Source organism: Agelaius phoeniceus, chromosome 16 (assembly GCF_051311805.1).
Source record: "Agelaius phoeniceus isolate bAgePho1 chromosome 16, bAgePho1.hap1, whole genome shotgun sequence".
Taxonomy (NCBI): Eukaryota; Metazoa; Chordata; class Aves; order Passeriformes; family Icteridae; genus Agelaius; species Agelaius phoeniceus.
This window is the reverse complement of record NC_135280.1, coordinates 4,344,407-4,355,933: the sequence shown is the minus strand read 5'-3', so window position 1 is coordinate 4,355,933 and position 11,527 is coordinate 4,344,407. Positions and strand designations below refer to the sequence as shown.

The 11,527-nt window shown below is 46.8% G+C and overlaps 1 protein-coding gene across 3 annotated transcripts; it reads left to right on the top strand.

The window, feature by feature from the left end:
- Positions 1–149: 149 nt before the first annotated feature.
- BRAT1 (BRCA1 associated ATM activator 1) lies at positions 150–8,750 on the top strand. Of its 3 annotated transcripts, none has more exons than XM_054643815.2 (13): positions 150–327; positions 828–982; positions 1,773–1,917; positions 3,034–3,418; positions 3,509–3,628; positions 4,075–4,166; positions 4,416–4,534; positions 5,035–5,221; positions 5,347–5,420; positions 5,998–6,100; positions 6,382–6,480; positions 7,469–7,647; positions 7,842–8,750. In XM_054643815.2, the coding sequence occupies exons 1-13, from the start codon at positions 150–152 to the stop codon at positions 8,565–8,567; spliced, it is 2,562 nt and encodes an 853-aa protein (XP_054499790.2). In that variant the 3' UTR covers positions 8,568–8,750. The 3 variants fall into 3 exon arrangements, with proteins under 3 accessions (XP_054499790.2, XP_077042924.1, XP_054499789.1); XM_077186809.1 differs by having other exon boundaries at positions 1,770–1,917; XM_054643814.2 differs by lacking the exons at positions 150–327; positions 828–982; positions 1,773–1,917 and adding an exon at positions 1,988–2,191.
- Positions 8,751–11,527: the final 2,777 nt, after the last annotated feature.

Sequence of the window (11,527 nt, the reverse complement as noted above, 5' to 3'; positions counted from 1 at the left end):
CCTGTCCCTGGAGCGCGCCCGGGTCACGCCCCCTGACCGGCCACTGGCCACGCCCCCGCTCCGCTGGCCACGCCCCCTTTGCGACACTCGCGGTGCGGCTGGGCTGGCCCGGCTCGGTTCGGTTCAGTCCGGTCCCGGTGGCCCCGGCCATGTGCGACCCCCAGTCCCGCTTCGTGGCCCGGGCCCGCCGCCGTTTTGCCATGACCCGCGAGTGCGCCGTGCTGCTGCCCGGAGTCTGCGCCGCCCTGGCCGACCCGCGGCAGCCCGGCCTCGACGACACCTGCCTGGAGAAACTGCTGGACTGGTTCCGCAGCCTGACGTGGTTCGGTGAGCGCCGGGGGCTGGCAGGGGCCGGTCCGAGGGGAGCCGAGATCCATCCGGGATCGCAGAGCAGTTCGGGTTGGAAGGGATGTCTGGAGATCATCCAGTGCGACCATGCCAAGGCAGGGACACGGGAACAGGGGTCCAGGTGGGATTGGAATGCTTGCACAGCTGTCTGAGGTGCTGTGTCACCCAAAAATGCTGTGGGTGCACCCGAACTCATCAGTTCTAGCGGCTGGCAGGGCTTAACACAAATTTTGTATTTTAATACAAAACCCAAAAGGCCTCATTCAGGGAAGAGATGTGTACAGGTGTATAAAGCAGTCTGATGGAACTGGTACATGTAAGTTGTCCCTTAGCACCTGCAAACAAAGCAGTTTTGCTTTTGAACCACTCAGCTCAGGGAACCGCTTTAGTGAGACAGGACAGTCCTGGCAGTGTGGCTTTGGAAGCTCTGCAGAGCTCAGTCCTGGCAGCGAGCTGATGTTTTCTGCTGTCCTGGGCAGACCCCACTGTGGAGCTGGTGCAGGACAACCCGTGTCTGACAGAGCTCCTCAGCTCCGTGCTGGCCCTGGCAGATCCCAGCCCTGGCATCCTGTCCTTCACCCTGCAGCTGGCCGGGATCCTCGCCTCGTCCGAAAGCCGCTTCCAGCACCTGCAGGTGAGCTGGGTACCACTGACCCAGGTACCTGCTGCTGTGTGTCTGTCTGCTCCTTCTGTATGCACAGTCCCTAAAAACGTGCGTGTTCTGCTTAGTAAAAGTATGGCTTACATGGAACAATTCAGCAGAAGTGATTCGACAGCAAAGACCTCCCATCACCATTCCTGTTCGATCCTCATGTACAGCTGCTTCTCACTTCTGTCTCACCACAGCAGGACTGTGAATGCTGATGGGTAGTGCTTCCATTTGTAGTTGAAAAGAGTGTATGGGGTAACCCAGCTCTGGGTTGGACTCTATGAAGATCTCTGCCAACCTAGTCATTCTGTGAACACGACCTCTCAGCAGCCACTGCACAGTACTGCATCCCAGGACAGATCCTGCAGATCTAAACTGCACTAACAGATTTGTTTTCACTCTGTAGCAGGTTGACAGGAAATTTTTGATTCCCGGCAAAAACAAGGGAGCTTTTTAAAGCAGTGCTTTCTGCATCAGGATACATTTTAGTACAAAACCCAAAAAACATTCAGGGAAGAGATGTGTACAAGTGTATAAAGCATTCTGATGGAACTGACACACATAAGCTGTCTATTAGCACCTGCAAACAAAGCAGTTTTGGTTTTGAACACCCTGGTTTATCCACATGTTGCCTTTAAGCGTGAGATTCTGAACACTGCCCATTTTATGATACTTGTAGCAAGAGGAGGTTTCACCACAGCACTGATACTCTTGACTGGCACAGAGCAGCCCCTTTTCTCCCTGTTTACTCTCGTTTTCTGCCTTGCCTCAGCAGGAGAAGCTGCTGGGGAGGCTCTTTGGCCCGGAGGGGCCACGGGGCGGCGCGGCGTGGGAGGAGGCGTCGGTGCGCAGCGCCTGGCTGAAGGGTGTGCACAGCATGCTGCACCACCTGCCTGCCCTGCACTGCCTCTGCTCCACGGGTGAGTGCTGCTGGGGCTGCCACCGCCCTCCCTGACGTGCCCCTTGCTGTGCAGGATGGGTGTCTTGGTTTATTTAAGGTTAAAGTGAGCTATTTGTCCAAAAAACTGAGTCGTTGAAAGATGTTGGTTAAGTTAGCTAAGCAGTAAGTTAACTTTTGTTAAGTTAGTTATGCATTTGGTTTTTTCCTCCAAACACTGAAGGTGGTGCTCTGGCTGAAGGGTGTGCACAGCATGCTGCACCACCTGCCTGCCCTGCACTGCCTCTGCTCCACGGGTGAGTGCTGCTGGGGCTGCCACCCCCCTCCCTGCTGGGCCCCTGCCATCCCAGCCTCTTGCTCAGGTGGCAAATGAGCAAGATGGTATCTTGGTTTATTTAAGGTTAAAGTAAGCCATTTGTCAAAAAACAAAGTGATAGAAAGATGTTGGTTAAGTTAGCTAAGCAGTAATTTAACTTTTGTTAAGTTAGTTATGCATCTGGTTTTTTCCTCCAAACACTGAAGGTGGTGCTTTTTTCAGGGGGAAAGAATCTTATAAAATTGCTCTTATAAAATTAAGAGCTATCTGTATTCTTATTTGTAACTCCTACTAAAGGGTACATTTCAGCATGCTTTTAGTGCAGAAAAACTAAGCAGAGGCTCATTTATCTCTTTGTGCTTGCACACATTTGCAGTCCTATTGTTATGGAGGTATGTAAATGATGCTGTTAACACCATCTTTAGATCCCATGTACAGAGGGGTCTAAAAGACTGGATTGGTATTGAAGTGCAGCACATGCTGCTGTCCCTGTGATGGAAAAGTGGTGCTGATACTGCTGTTCATGTTTTTCCTACTGGTTATGTCCAGAGATGGTACAGGCTCTGTCCATAAATACACATTGAGTGTTCTGTCAACTCTCCTAATGTTACTGATGTTATATTGAAGTCTGATCCTGAGTTATTAAACCCCTGAGGATCTGAAACAATTTCATTTTCTTCTGTTTGCTGGCTGACTTTGAGTAGAGACTACAAAATAAAGTATAAGAAAACCCCATCACCACCATTTAAAGCTGTGTGGTACCTGAATTGGAGTCATAACTGGTTATTTGTTGCTCCAGTGACTTGTTTTGTTTTCCCACAGGAGGCATGGATGTGATCTTCACTCTGCAAGGAGATCCCAGCCTGTTTGTGGCTTCAGCTGCCAGCCAGCTCCTGGTGCACATGCTCACCTTCTCCCTAGAGTCTGAAACACCCAAAGCTCTCAGTACCAAGGACTGTGACTGGCCAGGCTGTGCCCAGATGATTGTAAAGCACATCAAAGAGTCCCTTCAGTCCAGCTCTGCCTCTCACATTGAGCAGTCACTGAAGCTGCTGAGCAGTTTGTTTGGCAGTTGTTTTGGCAGTTGCTATGCTGCATGGACTGAAGCCCTTTGGTTGGACATAGCAAAGCAAATAGAATCCTTTCTGCTGGAGGAGACTGTTCAAGCCCAGCCCCTGCTGGCCAATCTTCTGCTGAACGTGGCACGGTAAAGATCTTGTGGCACCTTGGAGCCCGTGCTGAGATAGATCTGTTTGCCACCCTGGGATGGGTTACACTTACACTTCTCTCTTCTCAGATCCCCTGCATTTTGTGGCACTGAAGGCAGCTTTTGGGCATTAGTAACTTCTGCTCTGGAACACTTAACCCCAGTACAAGCAGGTCCTCTGGCAGTGGGACTTTTGAAGCTCTGCAAATGGTAGGACTTAAAGCAATGAAATTTCTGCACTGTGCAGGTGTTTCTGCTCCATGATTCCCCTTTAGGTAGTGAAAAACAGCAGGAAATCATCAGATGAATAGTGTACATACAGATACTGATTTCCAGGCTAAATAACACTTTTGTTCTTAGATAGAAGGACACTTTTTGGACAAGATATTCCTCTCTCCCAGCCTCCTTACACAAGATCCCACTCTCTATTTGCTTAGCTTGACAAAGCTACTTCTAAATTCAAAACTTGTTTCTCCTCTGCTTTCATTTAGCATTGGAAGAAGGCTCAGATTGTGATACTGCTTTTGTTGCTCTGTCATCGCTGGCTTGTTTAAAAGCCTGCATGAAAATCATTATCCTGCTCAGCATTTGGGGGCAAGTATTTGGGAAGGAATTGAAGTTTACTTGTGTTGGTAACTGCTGTTTCTTCCTTGAAGCCCACAAGATGTCAGGATTCAGGCACTGACTGTTCTGCTTCAGCCAATGGACTGTATTTTGAGAGCAGCCTCCCAGCCTCTGGAATGTGCAGGTACAGTTGTGACAGAAAAGTTACAGGCCAGTCTGGTTGCCAGTATTTTAAGTGCCTGGTGCAGCCAAAACTGGAGGAAAAAGAGCAGGAGAAGTCAAGGACAATAGCAGTGTTTGTGGTAAATCCTACTGCCAGTTGCATTTGATGGCATGTTCATACTGCATCAGCTGAATATCTTGGTTAGCTTTAAAAATCACAGCCTTTTCTATTCATTGGTGACCTGAGCTCTTCCCTTCTTTGGTCCTCTAGGTTTGCTAGATGAGTCTGTCAGTGATCCTGCCACTGTTGAAAGTCTTCTGTCCTCCAAGACATCTTGTGCTGGTCTCCTGTGTCAGACCCTCACCCACCTGGAGAAGCTGCTGTCTCTGGTAACATTCAGAGAGGGAAAAAAAGAGCTGGGAGACAAACTGGTCCTTGAAAGACAGTGTTAAGATGGTTGCAAACTTGTTCAGTAGAGCATAACAGAATGTGGAGAGGAATTGACAGTGAGGGTTTCCATATTTTAAGGAAATTTAGCACAGTAGGCTCTAAACAGGAAAACAGAGGGATACTGAGACTGTTAAAGAGGGACTGCACTTGAGTTTTAAATTTGTCTTGATGAGTTTGTTACCATACCTTACTTGTATTACAATTACTGATCCTGAGAAGAAACACAAATTGGGCTGCATTCCCAAGCAGTCAGAAGAATCTCCTTCCATCTGTGCAGCAGTTCTTGGAAGAGAGGATGATCATTTATTTGTAGTTATTGACATTGTGGTACCTTAAGAACACATTAGAAGTTGCAATTTTTTACTGCCTTCTGACCTAAAACTGCTCTGTACTTAAGACAGTTGCTGGAAACTCTTTTCTTTTCTTTCTCACCCATTAGAAACATTTAAGAGTGGATTTACCCTGTGTGTCTTTGCTGCACTCTCTCCTGACAATATTACAATTCTGCAATGGCTTCCTGAGCCCAACTTCTCCTCTGGGAAGCACAATCAGCCGCAATCTGATCAATTGCTTCAGAGTGCAAAAGTCAGCCCTTGATGTCCTTGCAGCACTCTCAGAGAAAAAAGGTGAGTTAATCTTTGCTTTCTTACCCAAAACAATTGTACAATTATATGTCTTTGTGTATTTCAGCAGGGATTTGGCTGCTCCATCTCTCAGTATTGGTCCTTTGGGTTTGTTTTCTCTGTTTCAGAGTGTGACACTCTCATAGGAAATCTATTTGATGTCCTTCTGGCATATCTGCAGAGTCCAAACACCAGCCCTACTGTGAGTATAGAACTAGGGAGAGATCCAGGTCCATTAGTGTGCCCCAGTGGGGTGTGACTCTTATAAAGGGTCTGACTGCAGTTGTTTCTTAGCTCACTTTGTATTAGAATATCTAAGACACTTGTCTTGTCCTGGGTGGCTTGCAGAAAATGGCCAAAATTGTAATGAACACGTTACTGACCAGTACATTGAGAGTTCTTGAGAAGACAGGAGCCATCATGTCTAAGAGTAGCACTGACATACTCAGCTTGACATGGTCATGGATTATCTGAATTCTTTTTATTAAGGGGATTTGGTTTTTTGCTTTGTTTTGTTTGAATGACTCTGATGGCAGCTGCAAACCCAAAGCTGGAGGTATAGAACTTTGTAATACTAAGCTGATCACAGGGATTTTCTAGATGTTTGTTATAAATTGTATTTAAGCACCATTTTTTTGTGGTTAGCTTCTTAGTGAGGAGGCATAATTATAATTATATTTCCCTATAAGTTTGAGGCTAAAATTAATTTTACCTTTAAAGGCATAAAGGCAGCACTGCTTCCTCCTGTAGTAAAGTCAATCTGCTTTACCTTGCCCCAGGTTCTAAAGAAAACCTTTCAAGCTACATCCAAGTGGTTGGTGCACTTGCAGGAACTGTCCTCCTCCAACAGTCAGTGGCCACAAACTGAGAAGATTTTGGAAGGTAATGAAGCTGTTCCAGCTGGGACAAACAGCAGCTAGTGGCACACATGAAATCTGCTCCTGCCTACCCTTCCTGCTCAAAGCACTGGATTCACTTGTTCACAATTATGTTGAATTTAAGTTTAGCTGCCCAAATAGTGCTTTGCAGAACTCTGGAAGAAGCACCCAGCAGCAGCAAAAGGGATTGTATGAGATGAAATGGTGTAGAGGTTGTACAGTGAGTGTTTTAGTAAGGCTTGTTGCTTTTCATACCCATTCAGGTTTGTCACTTGCCTTTTACAGATGTGTTGGTGGTGCTGCAGAAACGCTTGTGCAGTCCTTGCTGGGAAGTAAGAGATTCTTCCCTGGAGTTCCTCACTTCCATGGTTAAGTGCTTGAGAGGTAGGTGCAAAGATTTACCAGTTCAGATTTGAGGAATATTTCCTTTAATGGTTGTGAAAGTCAGTCAGGCTGGTGAAGCATCTTCTGACCTGTAACTGGAGGGCTGAGAAAAGAAAGAAGTGTCAAGATTTTTACTCTTAGATCATGATCAAAATCAGACAAAAATATTAATATACTTACCCTGCTTTTTCTGTTGATTTCTCAGATTGCTGTATCTGCCTTGATGGCAGTTTTGGTGAGTTAAATTGAGGTGTTGAGACTTGTCTGTCAAGGCAGGTGACAGTGCTTAATGGCAGAGAACACTTTCTGGTTTTCAGTTTGCTCTGCACTGGGGCCTGGTTCCTTTCAACTGGCTGGGGGCTGGCCTTTAGGAGGCTGAAAGCCTAGACCTGCTTTATATGCTTGGGATTAATTACTGATTTTCTGCTTTACTGATAGCTCAGGCCTTGCAGCAGGTAGCACTGAGGCAAAGCTGCTTTTCCTACAGTAGCTCTGCTGTGTTGGAAGGGAGGGGAATGTTATCAACTGCTGTTGTCCCCAGGTCACAAAGGAAGTATCCAGCATGCTCAACTGCATTAGCACTTTACCCTGCAGCCCCTCTCAGTGCTGCAGTTACTTTTGTTTTCCCTGCCATATGCCCAACAACAGGAAAGGAACACTATTTTTTCCTCCTTTAAGCAAAGGCATAAATTTGATGAGGCTGGAACCGTGTCCCCACTTGCAGAAAGTTTTTTCTTGCTGTTAAAACAACTCTAAGTGCAATTTTCCAAGTTCCAGTGTCTGTCAGGGCTTGACTAAAAGCTGCTGGGAGAGGGGGAGCCTGACACAGAACATCTGCCTGGTCCTGCAGCAGCTCCTCTCCCCAGCAGCTGTCCCTGCAGGCAGTGGCCATCCTTGAATGAGGCAAAGGGCTGTTTGCATTGGAAACAGCTTCATGCTCAGAGGGAATAAAATCCCACTTCTTTGGATTGCTGTCTTGTTTTTACAGACCAGAAGGAGTTCAGGCAGTGCCTCCTGTCCTCAGAGGTGCTGAGGCTGACAGAAAATCTGCTGGAGGACCCGGAGAGCTACGTGCGAGCGAGCGCCGTGACTGCCGTGGGACACCTGGCCCCCATTGCTTGCTTTGCTCCAGAGTCACCTGTCACAGGCAATCAATACAACAAAGAGGTAGGATAACCTTTTCTGCATGAGCAATTCCCATCAGTTTACTGCTGTACTGCTTATCATTTTCTTCACAAGTTATCTGCTGATGCAGGCAGGTTGCACAACCAGTAATGAGAAGATTTTGCACCTCTGTTGTTTTTGTTTCTTTGCATGTCCCTCCCCTCACTGTGCTTTCTCTTTTGTCTTTTTGCATCCAGAGCATTGTAGCAAAGCTTCAGGAAATCTTGTCAACAGACTCAGAGGGCTTTCCTAGGAGGGCTGTTATCAGCATCTTCACCAAGTGGCTGAGAGAAGGCTGCACAGGTCAGCTGGAAGATACAGAGCACTTTGTCTCTAGAGTCATCCAGACTGTGGAGCATGACTTAGACTGGGAAGTCAGACTGGGTGGTTTGGAGCTGGTTGAAGTTTTCTGTAGTCAGACCATTTGCCAGCTTTCCCAGTGTCCCTATGCTCCTGTGTCCTCTGCAGTCCCCAGTTCCACCCCTCAGAAGGAGCTGCTGCAGGTGTTCTGTCGAGCAAAGCTCTTTGGGTTCCTGTTTGGCTCTTTGTGTGACTGTGACAAACCCGTGGGGCAGAGAGCCTGTGATGTGCTGGTTGGCTTGAGAGGTCATTTCTACCCCATGAGTACTTTGGAGAATCCACAGGAGATTGAAGATTCACCTGCAGGACGTGGCATTGCCTGGTTACAGAGGACATTAAGACAGGGTTCTCTGGCTCAGAACTTCCCTGTGGATGGTGATGTTGGGGTGGATTTCCAAGACCCAGAGAGCATGATGTTAGCTTTGGGTGCAATAGACTTACTGGAGCTGCATGATGAGCTAAATAAAAGCAGTGACCATGTGGAGGAAAGCCCTCAGTCCCTCTTACAGGACATCCTTGCTGCTGTGGGGACCATAGAGGATAATGAAGTTGACTGTTACTGAACACAGCTTTTGCTGTGAAGGAGAAGTGCTCAAGCAGTTTTCTTCTGGAGGAGAAGGATGGTTTTGTTATCTGTTAAATGGGTTAGAAAATCTTTGCTTTAATACTGATGAATATTTTTTGGTTAAGTGTCATTTCCAATAAACTGTTGTTTCTTTTTCAAAGTAAAAACATTAAGAATGGTATTTGTTCTTTTTTTTTAAGTTGTTGTCTTTTAGGAAAGCACCAGACCATACCTACATAAGGAAGCATTAAAAAAAACAAGAGTGACTGAAAACAAGCTGTTGCAGGCTCCTTTTAGAGCCAGAGTAGCTGCAGCTGATGGAGACTGGTTTTAAGGGACACTTGTTTGACCTTTCTGTATTTATTCTATAAACAGAGCTCTCAGCTTCCCTTGTGCATTTTGAGGTCTGGAGCAGAAAGTGGCATTTAAGGAGTCAGAAGCTGATCATCCTTGGCATTACAAATTTTCTCCTATGGATCACAGACTTGTTTGATCTCAGCAGTGACACCAACATGCAGACTTTGGTTTTAATTGAAGCCAGAAGCAGGTCCATTTTGCTGATTCTTTTTTCAAGTGCTCCTATTTTTCATTCCTAAAATACTCAGTTTCCAACTTTTGAGAGAAACTTACACTTAAAGATTTTTCAAGATAAATTTGATCTGTGATTAGCTTTGGTAACAATTAGAAACCAGCAGACATAGTGTGAATGGCAACATCATTTTCTGAGAAAAAAATGCCAGTTTTTTAAAAACTTAGGGAAGAGTGCAGTTTGCAACTTGCCCCAGTATCTTCCCATGTGCTAAGAAACTCTGCAACCTAGAAAAACCCCAAATGAACCAGTACCTTCAGCAGCAGATCAAACCATGGTGGGTTCTTTTCCAGCAGGTGTTACTGAGCATCCTTTATCCTCCTGCAGCCTGTGGAGAGGCAAACATGGCACTGATTTTGGGGCTGCAGCATCTGAAGCAGTGGAAGGACTGCACAAACCTCCTCCCTGCAGCAGTACAATGGGCTGAGGTGTAGTTGGATCTCTTGCTGCTGAGGCTGAAGGTTTGCTCTGTGCCTTCTGAGGAAAGCAGCACACTTGCCTCTTGCTCTGTGCACAGCTTTATGTGTGACAGAGCCCCTGGGTTTTGTACCAGCAGCTGTTTTTAGGAGAGAATAGCTCTGCTTCTGACACACAATTCCACCTGAGCTGGGTCTACACCTGGCAAAAGACAGAAGATAGTAAAATTCAGGCCTTTTCCTGTCACTGCATCTGTCTCAGAAATGGAAGGGGTTAGTGAGAGAGCAGGGATGTGCTTTTAGAGGTGTGGAGTGTTTGTGGAGTTCCAGCAGTCCTGTCCAGTGAAGGCACTGCAGTTCCAAACCAGCATTCTGTGCTGACAGTAGGTCAGCTGTGCTCCAGGAGAGGAGGCAGCAGCTTGCTGGGTGCACCCTCCCTCCTGTTCAGCACTGCAATTCTTGTCACTTCAGGACTCTGCAGTTTAGGAGACTCCAAGGAGTTACTCAGATGCCAGCAGATTGAAAAAGTGAGTTGTTACAGAAGGAAAACTCACTGCTTATTACCAAGGTCTCTCAACTCCCAGACCTATTAATTTTTCATGGAACTCCTTTTTCTTTTTAATAAGCTGGGGTGAGGGTGACATGATGTTTGTAGCATTTGCCTAATTGCAGTCCAAAATTGCGTTTATACACTTGTACACTAAAAACCAAATGTACAACAAGCTGGGGGGGGTGCTCCTTACCTTTAGAAGGGGTATTAAGGACTTGTTTCCTCTTTCATTAAAAACAGGACCTTAAAAACTTGTTTCCTTTTTCATTAAAAACTCCACCTCCAGCAGCTCTGTGCCAGGGTATTTCTGTCTGTGTATTTCTGTCTGAGCTCCCTGCTTTGCCTTTGCTCTCCCTGCTGCTCCAGTGACAGTGGAGTGTCCCTGACACTGAGGTGGTGGCACTGCCATGCTGCCCCTGAGAGCTGGGAGAAACAGGGAGGGTCAGGGACATCTGGGCAGAGTATGGAACAAATGCCCAGGCCTAGAGAGATTAAGGGAGATGAAAGCAAACCAGAAATTCCACAATTCTTTCTACAGAAAACAATGGGATGGGATTTTTGAGCTGGAAATTTAGCTGCCAAGTTTATGATCACACACCAACAGCTCCTGATACCTCTCTAGGATGCCCATCTTCACACACTTGAGGACTCATACAAGCCCTACCCCACTTGCCTACAACCACAACTTATTTTAAACCCACTTCTTACCTACCCAGGGTGTTTTTGCACCTCCACAAGATCCTTATCCCAGCCCCAGAGCTTCCTGCTGGGTTAAGGATTACACTCTGTGCCAAGGCCTGCCAAGGAGCTGTGGGGGAAGGTTTGGATCCCAAGGAGTCAGCCCTGAGCAGCTCTGGCTGCCCCCAGGTGCCTCCTGAGCATTCACTTGAGCCAGTGCCATTGTTCTTTACCCACTTCACAGCCCAACAACAGTCCAGAAACCAGCACCAGCTCACTCTGTCACACAGCACAGAGAAGGAGGGGCTGCCTGGCCTGCTCTAAGGGACATTTTGGGATGGATTCCCTGGAAACTCCAGTGCTCATCCCATCAGAGCTGTAGCTGTGGTTGGTTCCTGCAGGAGGCAGGCACCACTGGGAGTTTTTCCAACAGCCACAGAGCTGATTGTGCCAGAGGCTGTGGCCACACACGAGCCTCAATGCAAGAGGACACGAGGCTCAGGACTGTCCTTTGAAACAAAATAGCAGGCAGGAGAAATGCAGGTGGTATTGACAAAAAACATCACAGTTCAAAAAAATTGTATCTCTGGTGGCTGGTGAAGGAAGAAAAGGAAGGAAGAAAATTTCAAAGCTCATTTCAGCTCTTTATCTGCACAGGGGCAATGCTAAGTTGTGTTGTCTGATCTGTACAGAGGTAGGAAATTCCTAGAGTTGCTTTCAACACA

Coding starts and splice junctions, on each gene's coding strand:
- BRAT1 (XM_077186809.1), top strand. CDS start 150: ATGTGCGACCCCCAGTCCCGCTTCGTGGCCCGGGCCCGCCGCCGTTTT. Junction 983..1,769: donor GCCGCTTCCAGCACCTGCAG/GTGAGCTGGGTA, acceptor GCCTTGCCTCAG/CAGGAGAAGCTGCTGGGGAG. Junction 4,167..4,415: donor CCAGCCTCTGGAATGTGCAG/GTACAGTTGTGA, acceptor TTGGTCCTCTAG/GTTTGCTAGATGAGTCTGTC.